The 20,999-nt window shown below is 39.4% G+C and overlaps 1 protein-coding gene across 3 annotated transcripts; it reads right to left on the reverse strand.

Annotated features, from left to right (window-relative positions):
• Window positions 1-526: 526 nt before the first annotated feature.
• nvl (nuclear VCP like) lies at window positions 527-20,586 on the reverse strand. 3 transcript variants are annotated; one of them, XM_062430201.1, is made up of 24 exons: window positions 20,531-20,586; window positions 19,910-19,985; window positions 19,206-19,276; window positions 18,260-18,312; window positions 17,875-17,965; window positions 17,722-17,782; window positions 16,852-17,094; window positions 16,462-16,570; window positions 16,265-16,341; window positions 15,956-16,090; window positions 15,565-15,666; window positions 15,221-15,338; window positions 13,815-13,959; window positions 12,531-12,870; window positions 11,119-11,340; window positions 10,668-10,772; window positions 9,720-9,782; window positions 9,468-9,587; window positions 7,914-8,013; window positions 6,618-6,724; window positions 4,065-4,141; window positions 3,872-3,969; window positions 2,583-2,680; window positions 527-709 (listed from the first exon to the last, which is right to left on the reverse strand). In XM_062430201.1, exons 2-24 carry the CDS (start codon window positions 19,964-19,966, stop codon window positions 665-667), a joined length of 2,637 nt encoding a protein of 878 aa, XP_062286185.1. In that variant the 5' UTR covers window positions 19,967-19,985; window positions 20,531-20,586; the 3' UTR covers window positions 527-664. The 3 variants fall into 3 exon arrangements, with proteins under 3 accessions (XP_062286185.1, XP_062286184.1, XP_062286186.1); XM_062430200.1 differs by lacking the exon at window positions 20,531-20,586 and adding an exon at window positions 20,268-20,313; XM_062430202.1 differs by lacking the exon at window positions 20,531-20,586 and adding an exon at window positions 20,268-20,312 and having other exon boundaries at window positions 16,462-16,567.
• Window positions 20,587-20,999: the final 413 nt, after the last annotated feature.

Genomic DNA, 20,999 nt, shown 5'->3' on the forward strand with positions numbered 1-20,999 from the left:
AGTGATATCTGTCAGGAGTATTTTAACCCTAACGTTAGAAGGTTAAAGTTATCCATTTATTTACTTATATCTTATATTGTGTCATTTGTTACTGCTTACATAGTAGTGTAAAGAACGTATTATTCATTATATCACATATACTCTAGGCATCATCAGTGTGCTAAAAAAAAGAGACTGGATCAGGGTGGACAAACCACTTCCCCAGGGTCTAGTGCTCACCCAGCAGTAAAATAGTTTGGGTATCCCAATTTAAAACAAACAAAAATAAATGTTGGGACACCCTAACCCTTCCTCTGGGTGTAGGAGTTTCTCACCAGTTTAAAGGTTAATGTTATGAGAATAAATACATCACATCTGTGTTAAGACCAAATGTCCAACTGTGAGCACACATCACTGCCTGCATGCTAAGGATTTATGATGATGTTGGGATGTTGACAATGAACGACTGATTGTCTGATGAACAACATCAATAAATGAGTGAGTATACATATCTGCTATCACAGTTTACTGAGTTCAGAGACAGGATTCAACAAATACTTTTTATTATAAAAACAGGAATCAGTAGAATGATTCCACATGTGATTGTGACTGTTAGAAATGTGGAGAGTAAAGTGAGTGGAGAGGTTGATCTGTTGCTGGTGAGTCCCGTGCTTCCGTTCCGCTCTCATCTGCTCAGGGATTCTCTGAGATGCTTGTATGACATCTGGTCCTGCACAGACACAAAGACACAGAGTCAATGCATGTTTGTGGTTTTCACACAGACATTGATCCTGAACTGCTTAAAAAGGATCTAAAGAAGGACTGCAGCCCCACATCTGTCCCACAGCAAACACCTGTCTGAGTGCTGCAGGCGAGGAAGCAAAGACTTATTATTAAGTATTATTAATGAAATGATGTTGCAGTGTTTAGTGTGGGACTGGTTCGGGCGAGGTTATAAGACAGTGAGCTGATAGTACAACACAGAGCTGTCTGTCATTATCTGTCAGAATCATGGACACATAATGAAGCACTACATTACTCTGTTAGGTGTTCCTGTACAACACAATATATACACACAACTGTTTAATACAGAAGAACTTCATAAATCATGAGTTCTGATAGGAGGATCAAACAGTGGAAATACATTTAGAGCTGATATTGAACCTCAGTAGTTTTTAGGTATTCACTGAAATGTGAATACCTAAAAACTACTGATGTGTAAAAATGGTCAAGTACAAACATCTGACATCAAATGTCTGGTAAGCAAACCTTACTAATCTGTATTGATCATTCGTGCATAAAGGTTTCTCATTTATGTTCCCTTGAATTTCAATTTGGTGTCTTTCAAATACTTCATTCACTAAAATTAATGAAATCTAGCAAACTATCTGGTGTCCATTAGAACACATTTAACAGCATGATATAGTATTGATTAAGTTATATAATTATTCACTATAGGAATGAAGGTAAAATATACTAAAAATATCCAACAATAGAAAATGATGGTGTCACAGAGCAGCATTGCTGTTAGGCCAGCATGGCTGATAAAAAAGCCATGGATGTATTAGAGCTGTAGTAAACCTTCAAAGACTCAAGGCCATAGCTGACATCAGGTCTGAGAGAACAGTCAGGGTCAGGGACCTCTGATGGGTAGCTCTGGTTTACTGGTGTTATGCACAATAAATCAAATATTGCACTGAACTGTGCCTGACTCAGTGTCTTTTTGACTCTTGAAGTCTTTTTTTTAATTGAATTGTTTTAATTGAAAATACATGTTGACAAGAACCCGAAGTTTTAAACTGGGCCAATAAAAACATTGTATAAACCTTGTCCATGTCCTGACAACTTATACAGCAACAAAGCCTTATTTTACAATAGTGACTCCACAGCAGTAACATTACCAAACTAAAGAAAATGATATGTACAAATATGAATATATACAAATATATAACCTGTATTATCACAATTTTAACCATTAGGTTCAGTATTAACTGAAAAAACCAAGAGCCATGAGTGTTTCTTATTGTCATGTCATTCATACATGTTGGCAGACATTAGCTCAGCCTGACAGTCTGCTACAGTATGTGTGTGTTTCAGTGTTTCAGCCTGGTAGGAACTTTGATTACAATGAATGGACAGGATGTTGAACACTGTATAGAGTGTGGAGAGAAGACTAACATGAACACATTGACCTGATTTGAGGGAATAAAGTACAAAGCCCAGCTGCTGCACTGCTGCATGTGTTAACTTATTGAGGCCAGACTCAGGCCTGTGGTCTGGTCTGGCTCGACAGAAGCTAGCCTAGTTTCAGACTGCTCATATCTGTGAGACTAAGTGAAACTAAACATTTCAGCCTGACTATCACGAAGAAGCCAAGAGGCAAACAGAGCTGTGTTCACATGACTAACACTGCATGCACCAAACTGTAAAGTGGGATGTCACATGTCCAAGAAAAGAGAATTGTCAATTGTACAAATGTGGTGTAGTGTACAGGTCATATCAGGATACTAGAAGAAACAAGTCACAAATATGTACTTTCTATATTTTCCTTATTGTCAAACAGTCAATTTAGATGTTATGTCCTGTTACACTTTTTTTGTTACCTTTTTGGACACAGATGGACGGACTTTCTTGAAGGCATCCTCAAAGTTCTGTTTGCTCACTCTGATGTCAGCGACAGGTCCACAGGAGTATGTGTGACCTGTGTGTGACAATGAACACAGCTTTATGCCAACTGAACAGCAGAGACAGTCCTGTCATGTTAAAGTTACTGTAACTATCAGTTCCCAACTTGCTGTGTCTACTCATATCAGCAATAAAATGCTAATTACACTTGTGAATTGTGTTTCTCTCCTTTCCTCCTGCACAGCTGTTTCTGTTAACCTGTTAGCTGAGGGAGAGAGCACACTGTCCTGTTCTAAAAACTACTGGAAGTCAACACAAATCACTGTTTGTGCTGTTAACTCTGTGTATTATAGTTGTGATCAGGAGTCTGGCTGCAGGTGAAGACATGAGTGGGCTTTGCTACATGAGTCAGTTACAATCTGTCCTGTTGCAGCACCACAGAAACATGACTTTAACCCTTACATACTGTAACATAATGTACCAAATGTTGAACCACAGATGTGTTTAGAAAGCATCAATAGTGGATCTGACTGATCAATAAATGTGATTAAACCTTGATTCATGTTTCAGAGAGCAGAGAGAGTGTATTTTTTAGCTTTTACACCACTAAACATCTCCTATCACACAATATCATGTCCTATTTTACCTAAGACATGAAAATATAACATAGTAATAATGATGGAAATGTATTTTATGTAAAGGTTAAATGAGCAGAACTTTATGGAAGTGTGGGGTTTATTGTATAACCATTAGAGCCATCAGTCTTCACTGCTACATCATAAAAAGAAATCCTTATTAAAACTATTAACTATTCATTTAACTAAAACACATGTCAATAGATACGGATCAAATCTGACCCAGAACAGCCTCAATGGACTAAAATGTGTAGCATCTATACAAAAGTATAACATATTAAAATATTTTCATTTTGTGCATTTTGGGCCACTTTAGGAAATGTCGTCAAATTTCAGAGTAAAAGACATTTGGGGTGTTTTTACAGCTGTCACATGTCAAAATGAGTCACATTTGACCTGAACAGTATGTAAGGGTTAACTACAGAGCTACACTAAAAGACAAAACATAATTGCCTCATGTAATGTAAATAAACATAATTTCATGCTGTTTAGATTTAACACAACCAGAACTCAACAGTGAAGTGAAAGCGTGGAGGTGTTTCTGATCATAACCTCCGGCCTCATCTGACATTCTAGGTCACTGTGTAAATACTTAATAGTATACAAGTATGCAGAAGCAGGAAGCAGGTTACCTGAAGAGAGAGAAGCAGCTGTGGAATGCTGGGACTTCATGTAGGCTCTCAGGGCATTAACAGATGCTTCCCTCAGTAATGCAGTAAGGTCAGCTCCACTGCATCAAACACACACACACACACACATCCAGATGATGTTTCAGAGTAAAAGCAGGAGAAACAGTATGAATATATTCAGAGTCGGAGGACTTACGTGAAGCAGTCACAGCGCTCATCATGGGCGATCTCTTCCAGACTGACATCCTGCTCCAGCTGAGGTTTGGTTCCCCCCTATAACACACACACACACACACACACACACACACACACACACACACACACACACACACACACACACACACACACACACACACACACACACACACACACACACACACACACACACACACACACACACAATCAATCATTCAATTGAGAAGATCAAAAACTATTTCATCTCTGTACATTCAGTACAAACATGGTCCCAAGCATTCATTCAGTTGCCTGGCGACATACTTATTAAGACACACTAAACAACTGCAATGTCCCCAGTTTGTACGTACGAACGAACGAGTGTGTGTGAGTGTGTGTGTGTGTTTTAGGGTTGACATAGTATCCGGTATGGATAAGGTACTTTTTACAAGTATCATCCGAGTAAAATGTGTCAATGTTCTTTGCTCGTGCTGAAGGAAGATTGTCATTGGGTAGCTGTGTCCACATTGTCCTATGATAGGCCAGGCAGCCGACACAGAGCCTATACACAGTTCACTGCTGCTGCAGCACATAACCACTCCGTCCACAGGGATCCACAGCTCACAACTCTCACCACTTCTACACCGGTTACTCACACATTTGATCCTATCATCCTTCTGCGTCAACCAGCTGTTAGAATGACATCACCACACACCTGTGGAGAGTTCATCTATGTTTCCCCACAGTAAACACATATAATCCAATAATGTAATCACAACCACACAAAAAACCAGCGCAGTGTGAAACCAACCTCAGGAAAATCTATTAATGAGTGTCAGAGTAGTGGAGCAGAGTTACACCAGAGTTCACATTGTAACCAACTCATGGTAAAATATAAGCCACATGGCCAGTAGGTGTGTGTATTTCCCAGTCTGAGTTTCTCAACATTTAAGTGTCAGTTTGGATCTCCAGAATCTCCTCCAATGCTGTTGGGAAAGAGAGATTAATGACACACTGGATTAAAGGACTTCTCCTTGGAAAATACACAGGAACTGTTTTTTTACCACAATTGAACCTCATGGATTTGTTTGGATGAGTTGGGATAATCCTATTTATTCCAAATTCTCTTTGGCTCTGTTTACACCAGGCTTTAACATCTCATTTCAGGTGATTGGATCACAGGTGGACAGCTCTAAGTACAGGTGTGAATGCACCTACTGTAAAACATACTGAGATTTGATCACTCAGATCACACTGGGAGGTTGAATGTGACCACATTCTTTGAGCAGTGTAAACACAGTGGGCCAGATGCAAGACACACTCGTACTCACAGATTTGTGTGATTAACTAGAATTTGCTGCATTCACCAATTTTCTCGTATTTAGGATTTTCTCTTAGGTACAAACAACATTTACGAGTGGTGCAGACCTGTCATACCTGTCATGTACAACCAACCTGCTCATCTCCAAAGCAATAAAACATGACTGTTGCTGTCTAACTGTCTTATGGCATTGTGCCAACAATATCAGGTTTTTTGGCATCTAATTAATGTGAAATCATTTTTTTCTATTTCTGTGATGGTGCACAACAGCTGAGACAGCGTTCTCAGCATTTTTCCTCATTCTTTGTCTTTCTCAGGACCTTTAATTCCACTAACACTAAATAATAATCTGTGTTTCTGTTGATCTATTTCTGAGAGCAGGGGCCTCAGTCTGAGAACTCATAAAGTTCTTATTCTTAGTCTTTAGTGCCATTTTCATGAATGGAGCTTCTCCACAACCTGCCGGTCGTCTGACCTTATATGGTATTTTGGGGGCGTCATTCATGTTAATTTACTATTCTCAGGAACGCGCGTTCATTTAGAACAGGTGGGATTCATCATGTTTACGAAGCTCATTTACGACTGTTTCCTGGTGATACGAGTGTTTGGTGAATGCGACATGGCACACGGTCCACCTCATGAAATAAAAACAACGAATTCAAGAAATGCATCTGGCCCAATGTATACTGGAACCACCTACTAGACTGATTCCCTCTATTTTCCAGCAGACTAGACACAGGAATTGTTTTACTGCCTCTTGGTCTGTGTTCAACTTATTTTATAACAGGATAAAGAAATTCATTGTTTTGTTTTTCCATTTTCATGTGAATAAAAAAAAAAAAAGGAAATTCACCAAAACCAGAAAAGAGCTTTTCTGTCTAAAATATATTTCAGAAGCTAAATGTTTCATTCTGTTTTCTATGGATAAGCATACAATGTATATTTGTTCATCCTGTTATAAAATATGTTGAACACAGCTTTGGATGGAGGGGACATGGAGCCTCCACCCACCACTTACAACACAACACTGAATTTGGTGTATGTGTGTATTTGCATATAGAGTGGGGAAGATCTCGCATGTGAATGTCAGATGTGAACAGGGTCTTTCTCTCTTTCTAACCAACCATGCCCCCACACACATACACTCACATCCACACACAAACACACTTTAGTCACATAAAGCTTCTGCATTCATGTTAACTTAACTTTCCATTAACTTTAGGGCCCCCTCTGGTTCCTCTGGCTAACGTTTACCTTAGTAATGGTGAGCAGGATGGCATGGCGGTCTGCTGGAGGAGGCAGACCCACATACAAGGTTTTATCTAGTCGACCTGGTCTCAGTATGGCAGGGTCGATAATATCTGACAAGACAAGACAAAGAAGGCTGTGAATTTTTTTAGAAGAACAACAAATACTGAATTTAGTTTAACATCCTTGTTACAGGATGCAAAATGCCCGAAAAATACAATGATTCCAGCTGTTTTCCCATTGTAACAAACCCAGCAGCTGGAAACACCTCAGCTTAGTTCAGCAAGAACAACCTGGAATGTTTTAGACCAGTTTTCCACTCTTGGAAATGAGAGAAATAGTAAAATGTTCTAGAAAACAACAGAGAATACACTTTTTTTTTGTCTTTTGCTGCAAGGGAATTAAGATCTGCATCTGAAATTCAGATAAAGTTAGACTTCCACAGGTGATAGTACAGGAGGTTAGTGAAGACACATGTGAGTGGACTGATCTTTCTAATGCCAACATTAGTAGCTGTTGGCTTTATGTTTATAATTGTAACGCTCCGTCACTTTAAACAATAATATATATTAATAATGTTCCATTGTTATTGAGACTAAACGTTTTACTGAGGAATTGTTTCATAGTTTTGTTCTTTTTCACTTGAACATGCTGCAGGTACATATGTGCTCTGCAGAGTTTGGTCTTCTTGAATTTATTACTACAGGTGGAAAATAGCAACTTGCTAAAACCCGGTGCAATGTATCTCTCCTTGTTTTATACAAGGTTCATGTTTTATTGTGCACTGTCCCTGTTTGAATCAAATACAAATTACAAATTTGAATTTTTTAGTAATGCTTTTTTTGTGTTGTCAGAGTTGAGTTTTTATTTTTCATCCAAAGTGTTGAAAAAAAAGAGAGAAAAGAGGTGAGATAATGATAATATATATAAATATAGCCAGACAAGTAGGTAAGGACTGCAGGTGTGTGCGTGCGTGCGTGCGTGCATGTGTGTGTGTGTGTGTGTGTCTGGGAAGGTGCGACAGCCATCAATCATGGTTATAATATCTAAGGACTGATTAAACAGATGAGGTATAGATATAGATTAACACACATGTTTTAAAGGAGACATGTTAGTCTGAGACATGATCTCCATCTGACACAACAGCTCATGTCATTGAAACGGTCCTGGAAATGTCCTGGAAATGTCCTGGAAATGTCCTGGAAATGTCCTGGAAAATGATCTGTTAAAAAGACTGGGAACCCTGTCCAGACTTCAGTATGTCTTTGAGGTGTTCAGGACTGACTGAAGCTAGATCTGTACCTGGTCTGTTGGTTGCAGCCATGATGAAGACCTGCTGTCGAGTCTCTAAACCATCCATCTCTGTGAGCAGCTGGTTGACCACCCTCACACTGGCTCCTGACTAAACACACAAACACACTGTTCAAACACACATATATGTCATCATGTCACTTCTATAACAAGCTGCATGAACAGTGGAAAACATGCAATTATACAGTAGATCATATGCAGACCACAACCAGTGGGCTGCTCTTCAAGTAAAAATCTAGTTTTCACATTTAGAGGATATTTCATCTTTTTGTCTGTTGAAAAGTCTTCCTGTTTGCAGCTTCTGTACTTACTGAAATAGCAATTATAACTTTTGGTCTCATTTTTTTAGAATAAGGTTTAAACATAATTATCATGTTTGCTGATCATATTGTAAAGTATTGGAGGATAAGTTCACATCAAGGATGTGCACAGACATTTTGAGAGGCTCTAATGCTCTAATCTAACCCTTACTGTAATGCTTGTATGCCAGCTTGCTAATATTGATACATGTGATAGAATAATATAAGGTAATATTGTGAGATGTGATGCAAACATGACAAGATGTGCATTGTTCAGAAGCATATTTGTATACATAGGGCATCTCATTGGTTATATCATTCATCATTTCCTTCAAAAGACTCACCCTACGTACTTTTGAACGCAGCAGCGTCACATGACAGGGGGCATAAGGCATTGCTTTGCATCATGTCTTGGTTTTTTTTTTATCTGTGTGCCTGGAGTCATGCCTATCATAAAATAATTAAAGTTTGGATGACATGGCAAGTCATACAGGATACTTGTATGTATGCAGCTAAAACAGCAAAAATAAATCTCCTCCAGTCCACATGTCGATGTGTCCTTGGGCAAGATACTTAACTTCATATTGCTCCTGTTGCTGTGCCAACATAAATATATGTGTGACAGGTTAGTTTCCTCCTGATGAGCAGGTTTGCACCCTGTGTGGTAGCTCCTGTCATCAGTGAATGAGACGTGTAGTGTAAAAGCACTTTGAGTGGTCAAAAAAATAGAAAAGTGCTTTAAGTAAAGTCCATTAACCATTTCATTCCAAAGGGGCAACTTAGCCAAAGAGGGCAAATGGGCTGTTGCTAAAGGCACCTTTAGCCAAGCCGTGTGCAGGTCCTTGGTTCACATTCATGCTTTTGTTTCGAGAACAAAAATGAATAGTTAGAGTGATGAAACATGATACAAGCACTACAACACTGACAGTGTAGGATTTGATGGAGATGTTACATGACTGACACTTGGATAAATACATACCTCACATCTGTTCAAGAGTTTTTACTGTATGCTGTACTCCGTATTGTAATTGATTATTAGGGTAACACACATTCAAACACATAGTTTTCTATGTGAACCTCTACACTGACGATGTCAGCTTGTTAGGAAATGACAAGCTGACACACTGAATGTAACCCCACTGCTTTTTCTGTCTTTAAGATGCCTCTAGTGTGTATAATCAACTTCACGGTGCAGGTGCTGCATGCATTTATTTCCTTTCTAAATCATCCGGTCCATTCCTCTCACCTCATGGCCTGAGCGGCGAGGACACAGAGCATCGATCTCATCAAAGAAGATGACACACGGAGATGAGTTGCGTCCTCTTTGAAAGACCTGTCTGACAGCCCGCTCACTCTCTCCCACATACTGCACACACACACACACAAAAGAAAATGATTAGTGTCTGAGACATTTGACAGATGGAGTTATGAGACAATAAGTGAGTGTGTGTGTTGACTCCACAGTATTGCACAGCCAGCCTGCAGCTCAGTGACTCACCATGTTGAGCAGCTCTGGACCCTTGACAGAGATGAAGTTGAGTCCTGACTCATTGGCCACTGCCTGTCAGGAGACACCACAGTAACACACAGTGAGACACTGAGCAGCTTCATACTCTGTGAGGACACAGTCTGCTGACATCACACAGTCACACACCTGACCAGGAACTCTCACTGAGTTGGTTTGACACTAAGGAAACTCTCTTTACTTAAGTCATCCAGTGTCCTCCATGATTTAAAGAGACATGATTTCTTCAGAGATGGTGTTTGGTGACATTACAGTGACGGGCTGATGTGTATTATACAGAATTTAAATAATAAATATAGAAATAGTTTCCCTGTCACTAGACATGTATCTGCTGCTGTAAACATAGCAGACTTAAGAGTTCAACTGGACAACAACCTTAGAAGCTTCATTAATGAGCAGATCAGCTGTCATTCATTCAAACTGAGCATTTTACTCATTAATAAGCTGCAGTTTCACAGTAAGGAAAGAAAACAACAGACTTTGTATCTTGAACACACATTTTCATCAGAGCTAAAGCTTAGGGCAGGGTATTTCCTTAAAACTTCAAAATAAAAGCATCTCAGTCTGTAGCTGGAATTGAGGTATTTTGAGTATATTCCATATATGAACCATTACTAAGTTTACCATGACTTTTGTATAATGTGTAGTTACCATAACTACACATTTATTGTAAATAATATATAAAGTTTGATACACAACTGTTTTAACTAAACATGAATTGCCTTTTTAATGACTTTAATCAAACTAGTCACAACAGACAGATATAATATATTAGACTAAATTAACTATTAGGTTATACTGTAATTATAGTTACTGTGAGCGCTAATCTGATACATAATTATACAATACTAGATATTGTATAATTGAAATGTTTCATTGATATTAAGATCATTAATATTAAGTGTGTTAGTGGTGAGGAACCTTAGCCAGCAGGGTTTTTCCACATCCTGGAGGTCCAGCCAGGAGAACTCCAGACGGAGCACTGAGCCCCAGAGCTTTGAACTGTTCTGGAGAACGCACTGGAGCCTGCAGGGAACACACACACACACACACACACACGAACACACACGAACACACGTTCTTCTGTGACAACATAGTGACTGTGGGCTCTATGGTCTGAGCACCAGATGAAAAGACAAAGATCACATTGATAACAGAGAACACTGATTATAACACATTCCTCCACACCCACAACTTCAGTTTATACAGGCAGGTGAGAGGACCTCTGAATAACAACAGATATGAAAATGAGGTGGCTCATCTCAGTGAGGTTGATGCTTGAATTTAAAAGAAAAAGGTAATGACCCCAGTGCTGAGGGGACAGTTCATCTCTCAGTCTGGATCATGGATGCTGGATGTTGGATGTATTTACCAGTATGGCCATGGTGAGCTCCTCTCTGATGTCCTGCAGGGCTCCAACGTCCTCCCACGTTACATCAGGCACGGTGGCAAAGCCCTCTCTCTTGGCTGAGGGCTGAACGCTGGAGAGAGAGTCCTGAAAGTCTGACATGAGGATAGACAGGCTGGCCAGCTCTTCCTCTGACAGACTCTCTGTGTTCTTTAGCAGCTGCAGAAGGTGCCACAGCTCCCCCTGCTGGACACATCACAAACAAAGGTTGCAGGTAAGCAAGAGACATTCTGTGATTTAACATTTAACAAAGGCCACTGACCCTCAGAACACAGGACTGTTAATTGCTATGACATTGTTCTGGTTTTACATTAAGATACTATTACTTTCTCTCACTCCCACCCCCCTAATGCCCCTCCCTCCCCCACTACCACCACAATAACCACGGATTGATGTGCAGTAACTGCATATGTACTTTAGCCTATCCTTTTTACAGCCCTTTATTATCATATTGAACCTCATTTAACAGTTATTCTATTTTGTGTGTGTGTGTATGTGAGTGTGTGTTTTGAGCATAGTGAATGGAAACAGTTTTCTTCCTTATGAGAGACAGCAAATGTCATTGTATTTAAACTGGTAATGACAATAAAGGCATGTGATGTGATTCAGTAACAACATGTCCAACAGGTCCAGCTCTTCAGTTATATATGCCAATATTCCTGCCATTTAAATATTGTCATCCATATTATATTTGTTTTTTATTATATTTGTTTCTACTAATTGTACCTATTAAATACCAGAACTGGTTTAATGGAGCAAATGCATCAAATTAATTTTCACTCAGAATGGACGTTTAAAGAGTTTGTGACCTGCTGCAAACAGTGTACTGTAAATGAGGTTGTCTATTGTGAAAAGCATGGCTGAGAAGATTCTAGTAGCAGACAGTAAAGAGAAAAATGAGGAGAAAATACAAATGAGCAGCTAATAATGCACTTTGACGCCCACAAATTCATTAATTAACAGTTCAACTTACACTAAAAACAGACCCAGATTTTTTTTCTTTCACTTTTCTTTTCAAAGATCAAACACTGATAACTTTATTGATTTTTGGAAACTTTAAGAATAGAATAGAATAGTCTTTATGGTCATTGTACATATACAACCAAATGAAAACCATCCTTACTGGTACCATAAGTTAAAGTTTTAAAAGATAGTATAACTATAAAAAAAACTAAACTAAAAGGAAGGTGAAACACATAATACACACACACAAGACATTCCACGTTTTATGTGTGTGTGTGTATTATGCTGCCATCATTCCCTTATTATTGCACATATAAAGTGTCATTTAAAGTTATATTGCAAAGCTGCCACACCAGAAGAAGAATAAAAGATGAGTATGATGTAATAATGAGACAGTATGGAGCTGCTCATACCTGCTGGTGACTCTCTGCTGACTCTTCCTGAGGCAATGGGTTGATGACTGACGGGGGACCATCACAGGATCCTGCTGCACAGTTCTGATCACTGACCTCTCCCTCTGTCATGGTGGTGTCAGTCTGAGCTCTGCTTGGTAACATCTCTGTAGTGGAGCTCTGGCTTTGGCTCTGCTGCGGTCCTCTCATTTCTAAAAGAACTCTGTTAACGGCGCTCATGGCAGCTTCACGGCACAGAGCCATGAGGTCTGCTCCCACGTAACCTGGAGTGAGCCGCGCCAGCTGCCGGTAGTCGAAGTCTTCCGGCAGCTTCAGCTTCCGACACAATGTCTTCAAGATCCTGATAGAGCACGACACAGTCTGTTAAAACCTATGAAATGTGCTCTATCTATCTGGTCATGTGATGGCTTCTAGTCATTCAGACACAGCTGATGTTTACATTACTGTTCCTTACAGCTTCATTCAGACATGACAGGACATTTATACAAAGTACTTTGAAGCTGCTTCCACCTGCTGAGGACCAGACTACATGCAGAGAGAGTCCACGACAAGTAAGATCTGCAGGCGTCAGTGAAAGCCTGCGAGAGCTTCACCACAAAATATGTGGTCTCCTGATGTCTATAGCTCCAAGACTTCAGCCTGTCATTTCACTGCACTGTCACTGATTTTACACTAAATATTACATTTTGTTTGACTTCATGTGAATCTGTCTAATAATTTTGAACCCCTAAACTTTGGGGATTTTGTGTTAAATAGCTACATCTCCCACACACGTCCTATATTGATGTAAACCTGCTCTAATTAAAGCTGAGCGGCACTTTAAAGCAATATCCAATATTTTATTTAAAGCTGAAGATGCTGCAGTACAGAGCCTGAAGAACTAAATATGTGAATGTCCAAATAATCAATACTTATCCTGTTTTTTTGTTGTTGTAATTCCTTATGTGAATGGAGGGTGTAAGGATAGAGGATGGTGTATACTGTGTAGACTGTAAAGCTCTGAGACAAATGAATGACTCTGAGCTTTATACATATATGCAATTGATGTGATAAAAGTTAGATGGCTAGCCAGTAGCTTCAGTCAGAATGAACAAATAGAGCAGTTGGACCAGATGTGTCTGTTGATGTTGTGAACTGTGAGCTGGATAGATGAAACTATGACAAACCAGCAAGTTCATGATTCAAGTGCAAATAACAATTCATATTCTAACTAATAATCTACATGACCAGGATGACAATATTTAGCACAATAATCATTTCCCTAAAATCATAACACAATCTGACCTGAGACGAGCTGCTTCATCAGGAATGCCCAGGCAGATCTCTCTGTCGAAGCGTCCGGCTCTGCGGAGTGCAGGGTCCAGAGAGTCTGGTCTGTTGGTGGCACCAATGACCAGAACCTGAGCTGTCATTGTGGGGCTGGTCAAGTCTGGGAGGAGACAAGCAACACAATATATCAGTCCTCCAGATACTGCAGCATACTGCCTCCATCTGTTTCACACCTGGACCAAACTGCATGTGTGCACAGCAGTTTATATCAATCATAGATGATAAGAAAGAAAGAAAGAAAGAAAGAAAGAAAGAAAGAAGCTCTTTACCTATATATCTATATTTAACATACTGTTCTCCTTCCTGACTGTTATAAATTAGTTTTTTTTAAAAGAAGTCCAGTGGGTTCATTGTTCTTTGTCTGTACAATCATCACAATCATGTCATTGTTGGGTTTGTATTTGGGTCAGGCTATGTGGGCATTTGCACTTCCAGGCCAGCAGGAGGCAACAATCTGGTTATGGTGGTGGTCCTCATTATGAGCGGATATAGTGAGGAACAGTTCTTACAAGCAAACACCACAGCAAGAAAAATAGATCCATAAATAGAAATCCTGAACTTCAAGACAAACATTATCACACCTACAGCACTACAAGCCAACTCAACACCACCATGAACAGTCATCTGCTTCAGTTTAGTGTCATTAGGAAGAATTAACTCCTGTCATGTATACACCATCATGCCAGCTATGGAACATAAAAGCTGAACCACTGAAATGTCAAATATGTGAAACTAACTCCACAAAAAGGTATTTAAAATGATAAAGATCCTAGAAGCTCACGTTACCTTTACACTGGATTATTGTAATTAATTACTATCAGGCTGCCCTAACAACTCATTAAAGACTCTCCAGCTGGTCCAGAATGCTGATGACATCACAATGACAAAAACTAGAAAGAGAGATCATATTACTCCTATTTTAGCTTCACTGCATTGGCTTCCTGTAAAATGTAGAATAGAATTTAAAATCCTTCTCCTCACTTTAAAGCTCTTAATGGTCAGGCTCCATCATATCTTAAAGAGCTTATAGTACCTTATGTACCTACTAGAACACTGCGCTCCCAGCATGCAGGCCTACTTGTGGTTCCTAGTATCTCTAAAAGTAGAATGGGAGGCAGAGGCCCCCTCACCCTTCTCCCTCTGAACCCCAACCAGTTGAGGCCACCCAGTTACAGTCCGGTTCTGCCTGAGGTTACTTCCTGTTAAAGGGGAGTTTTACCTTGCTGCTGTCACCACGTGCGAGTACAGTCTAGACCTGCTCTATATGTAAAGTGCCTTGAGATGACTTTTGTTGTGATTTGGTGCTGTATAAATAAAGATGGATGGATGGATCACGTCACTCTTATAGTAGTGTATCCTACCGTCCATGCAGGTGAGCAGCTGGGCTACAATCCTCCTCTCCATGTCTTTAGAAGCCGTCTCTCTCTTAGGGGTGATGGCATCTATCTCATCTATGAACAGGATACATGGAGCAGAGCTCTGCAGGGGAGAAAAACAAACCAGTGATGTTCAGAGAGACATGATCAGCATCATTTATCATCAATAATCTAGTTCTAATAATCTAAGAATCATTTTCCCCCTTGCCCCTAGTATACAATATACAGTGTGAGATGACACATCATTTGAGTATCTGCAAATCTGTATCTGCTGCACATCCTCTAGTCTCTAGTCTGTAATGTTAAAGAAGAAGAAAAGCATTGCTGACCACAGCCATCTCAAACAGCTCCCTGAGCTTCTGTTCAGACTCTCCAGACACTCCAGACACCAGCTCTGGAGAAGACACCTTCAACATGGGCAGCTCCAGCTCCTGAAACACACAGTCACACAAAACACACACATTTAATGATGACTCTTGTCCCATTCATATGCAGTCATATGTGAAGGATAGTCATACATACAGACTGAGATTCCTTGCTTCATACTGTATAGTACCTCTGGTCTTTTCACTACAAGTATATCACTACACTACGCTCCAAATCCAAACATACAATCTATGTGCATTAAATCACAAGTTCATCTCCACACATTATATTACTGGATAATGTTTTATTAAGGAACATAAAGCTAAACTTTCCCAGGCATTGTTCACTACTCACCCCAGCCACAGCCTGGGCCAGCAGGGTCTTTCCACAGCCAGGAGGTCCATGAAGGAGAAAACCCTTTGGAGGAACCATTCCCAGCTGCTGGTACACCTCTGGGTGGCGCATGTGTATCATCAGCTTACACACCTCCTACAACCAAGTCAAATCATAGCACATGAAAGTTACAATACGAATGGATAATAGTAATAATAATAATTAAAGCCCCATTGTGAAGGATTTACAATGATGACTGACAGCCCATCCCTGTTTTACAGTCAAAGATGATTCAGTGCAGCACAAAGCAGAGGAGGAACAGGTACGAACCTTTAACGTCTCTTCATTACCACCTACATCTTCAAACTTCAGCGTGGGGTTCTGCAGCTCCGGTAACTTTGACTTTGCTGAGAAATAATTTACACTTTGGTGTCACAGACGTCACAGTCAGCTGTAATGATCTTTGACAAGGTACACACTAAGTGATTCATCTATTAAATTACCTGGCACAATAAACAAAGTCCTACCTTTCTTGTTCAGAGTTTGAGTCTCAGTAGTTTCAGTGGAGGTCTTCGTCCTCTTTATTGACTTTTTGTGACGTTTCTCAGACTCCAGCGTGGGAACATCTCTCTGCTGCTGAGAAACATGGCAGTTGGTTCACTAGTTGAGCAAAGTAAAAGTCTGAGGTAAATGCTAAAATGTCTCTCTTGTCTTCCAACCACTCATACTGACTCACACTGCATGTCACATTCACGCAGAATCACACACCTTCATACCTTGATGGCTGGCTGCCTGCTCATCAGGAGGAGCTGCTAAACATTCAAACACTTACACATGGATGCACAGGCTTTGGGAGCAGTTTGGGGTCAGACTGACACATGCATTACATTCTGAAGTATCCACATGTAAAAACATACATTTGTTGCTGTATTAGCTGGCTCCTCTTCACACAGGTCGATGAAGATGTTCTTCTCAGGGCCTCTGCCTTTATCGATGAACCAGCCTCCTGATGAGACAAGAGTCTCTGCATTGGGAGGAGGGTTAGCAGCAGCAGCAGCAGCAGCAGCAGCAGGCTGATCTCTCCTGGGTGACGAGGTGCCGGAGTCAGGGTTCCCCTTCCGGTACAGAGATGCTAGAGAGCTGTTCATGTGGTTGGTGGGCTGTGGATGGCGAAAAGCAACAATAAGGAATGTTTAGATCTCATTGTCTAAAGGGCTGTGCTCATCATTTTAACCAACAGTCCAACATATAGCACAGCTGTGGCCTGTGTGTTTATATTTTGACATGTTTTTACATTGTTACATTATTACAATGCGTCTTACATAGAGTTACATAGAGTTTTTACAATGTTAATAACTCAGTTTAAATAAAAACAACAAGTCTGTCAGCCGGTAACTTTTCCTGAATATGTGTTTTTGATGTTTTCTGAAGTCCATAAGGTGCTAGAATAAAACACAAACCATTTCTGAGCTTTTATACCTCCGACTTCCGCAACTGCAGTTCCCTTATTACACCTATATATAATCACCTATGGTAAGCCCAAAGTATTGGGACAGATACGTATGACAAAATCATCATATGTAGTCTCAGTTTCAGCTGAGAGAGCCTCTGTTGATGTGTATGGGACCAAGACTTCAGACAGTCATTGAATGCAAAGGATTTTCCTACAAATATTAAGTCTGATCATTTTATTTGACTTCATGTGTATCTGTCCAATAACTTACTGTCTGGACTGTAAATATATACTGTAGACTGCCTTTAGGTTTAATCTACATCTCTCTTCTTACCGTGTTCTCCAGAATGTCATCATCACTGTCAGCTGACTCCTCTGAGCTGCTGCTGCCGTCACTGTGAACACACAGGCTGCTATTTAAACACAAAGTATAGATTAAGCAGAGAGAATGAGAATGTTAGAGTAGTAATCAGAGTGTGTGTGTTACCCAGTGTCAGTGTGGTTGTGCTTTGCTTTCTTAGCCAGGTGTTTGCTCTCCAGATCATTCAACCCAGACTCATTCATGATTGCTTGATACACTAAGATAGAGAGACATAAGGCAATTCAGACCTCCTCAGAATACACATTCTACAAGTATTTAATCCTAAAAGACACACAGGACAGGTTGGTATGTAATGGTGGAGTTCATGTGTGTAATTATTGATTTTATCTTGACATAAGGTCTTCTCTTGTGAGCACATGATCATTTAAATAATTCATCATCACCCTTTTGTCAGCAATTCCATTAATATGAATTTAATGTTTAAATGAATCACTGTGAAAACATATTTAATGTTAACATTCATAATGCAGTAAATCATCCATCTACTTACCTTTATCTACTTGAATCCTAAAAGCTGTCTTGTTTCTTCTGCCATACTCCATTCTAAACACACAACATGGTAATTATCAAACACTTATGACTTTTAATTCATATTAAATGCAACAAAACCTACATAGTGGGTGATGCAGCTAAAAATCATGGTATTAATAGAGGATCAATCATTTTATCATAGAATAGAATAGAATAGAATATGTTTATTGTACAATGGAGTTTCAGTGCTTACAAACAAATAAGATTAAAAAAAAGTGCAGGATAAAAAAAGATAAAAGAACACAATCAACCTTCACTCGAATGTAGAATAAATAAATAAACGTATTAATACTACTAAAAATAATAATGTTAATAATAATAATAATCACACATAATATTGTATTGTACACTCCAGCAGGAGATTATTAATTATTGCCAAAAAGCATGGATTTTTGAATAGTGTGTTCACATGTGTAAAAACTGTTCCTTAGTCTGGAAGTGCAGGTCTTCATAGACCTGTAACGCCTCCCAGAAGGCAGAAGAGTGAAGAGGTGATTGTCAGGATGAGATGAGTCTTGTATTATGTTTTTGGCCCCTCTAAATGTCTTCATTTTATATCTAAATATTAATATACAATACACCCAGGTCCACCAGGCTACTACAGCAGCTCTGTAATAAATCCTTCATGGAGGTTCTAATGTTCACTTTGTGTTCAAACTGTTTTAGTCTTGATTTAACTTTATGCCAATAATGCAGGCTGTACTTTGTCCTGCTGTTTAACTGAGAGCTGGATAAAAAGGGCAGAACTGGACAGCTTAAAAGGATTATTCTATACATTTTATCTATACAGAAGTATTAAAGCTAAGCTGTTTGATCTTTCCCTGACTGCTACAGTCACTTAGTGTAGAAGAGGATGAGCAAAGTTACTAGTTAGTAGTTACTTGAATGTGTTCTGATGAACTCACCTGTGTAGTTTTTGGAGTTCTAAGGCCATGACTGACAGGTCCACATATTCACTGCTGCTGGATTCCAGATACTGAAAACAACATTGAACATGAAACAGGGTCAAAATGACAGATGTTGATGTCAGATATTCAGACTCAGTCTCTGGTCAACAGCGGACATTAAATAACATGAAAACAGCATGACATTCTCCTGTTCTATGCAGGACTTACTGTCTGATAGAAGTACTGTATAAATGAGCATTGTTATTGTTGTTATTGTTGTTATTGTTATTTTACTTGGGGTGAATTCCAGAAATCAGGTTTAACAAACTTAAGAGTTTTCGGTTCCTGAACATTCGATCAGAGTTTGTCCAATCAACACAGAATGTTCACTCTGAGTGTGTACATAGTGAATGAAAAAAAAAAAAATCATCAATGGAGCTCCAACACTACAGTTCACCATGGCAACAGGTAAATAAAAGACAGAGCCTCAATCTAAATCAAGTAGACATAGAGATATTAATGTATGCAGACTGTGAACGGTTCTCTGGAAAAAAGACCACAGCAGTAACAGAACAGCAACTGAAGATGAAAAATATCACTGAAGTTTAAAAAAAAAAAAAAATAGATGAACCAGATCAGACATATTTTACATTCAGACACACAATGAACAGCAGTAAACTGATAACATGCAGCTGTGGGAGAATGAGGAGAAACAGAAGTACCTGCTCTACTCTTTGTCTGAGCCGACCGTCTATACAGGCACCAACTCTGTTCTTCATGTCTGAGTCTTCTCTGAGCCTGGAGAACACAATCACAACCAACAATGTAACCACACAATGAATTCTACAAAGTAAGAATCATTCCCAACACATGCAGGTTCTATGAAACCAAATACAGCTGCCACAGATTAACATAGACATCAACATTAGCTCTAACTGCATACATACATCTAACTATTCTCACTTATCAGATTTAACACTGATGTGCTTTTGAGATCAGTTACAAAGGTAGTAAAAAAACAACCAATCAGGAAAAGGGAAGGGTATTGACATATATACTCAGAACTCAAGGTACACTTACAAGCTTTGTTCAGAGCTTTCAGCTGAATCTCTCAGAGATCTTGGAAAAAGCTGATTAGTGAACCATGGATTAAAAGTATGAATGATCACAGATATGTATATGACACAGACTAGTGGTCAATGATGTTACAGATCATTCACACATGACTGATACAGAGAGGAAGACTATTACCTGCCTGGGTTCAGAGTGAATGACATCTGTACATAATATACGATCTATGTATGTGTCTGTCAGTATGAAGGTGGCTCTCTGTTGTTACTCACCTCAACACCAAATATTCACCAACTTTTCTGTCCCACAGTGTGGAAGCTGTGTTAGCGTCTGACAACGTGATGAGAAGCCCCACTTTGCCCGGAAACAGAAACCAAAAACATCCGGGTGAAGGTTTTCAAAATAAAACACGGTCCTTTCCATCATGGTTTGAAACATCCCAATGTGGACTGTAACTAATGTTAAGTAATAAATCATGTCCGCTTTGTGTTCACCCTAGACTCCAGACATTCTACAAGTTTCTAAAATATATGATGGCATAAATAAAATGTAAAATATCAGCATACTGTACAACTGTAACCATGTGACATATAGCATCATGTAGTTTAAGTAAAGCCCCCCCCCCCTCCCCTCCTTTGGGCAAGTGTATTTTTTTGTTGTTTTAATGTAGATGAAAAATAAAAAATAAAGGCCTATTATACTATTTTAATACATTCTTATATTTTATTTTACTGTCTGGTT

Source organism: Scomber scombrus, chromosome 12 (assembly GCF_963691925.1).
Source record: "Scomber scombrus chromosome 12, fScoSco1.1, whole genome shotgun sequence".
NCBI classification, from domain to species: Eukaryota; Metazoa; Chordata; class Actinopteri; order Scombriformes; family Scombridae; genus Scomber; species Scomber scombrus.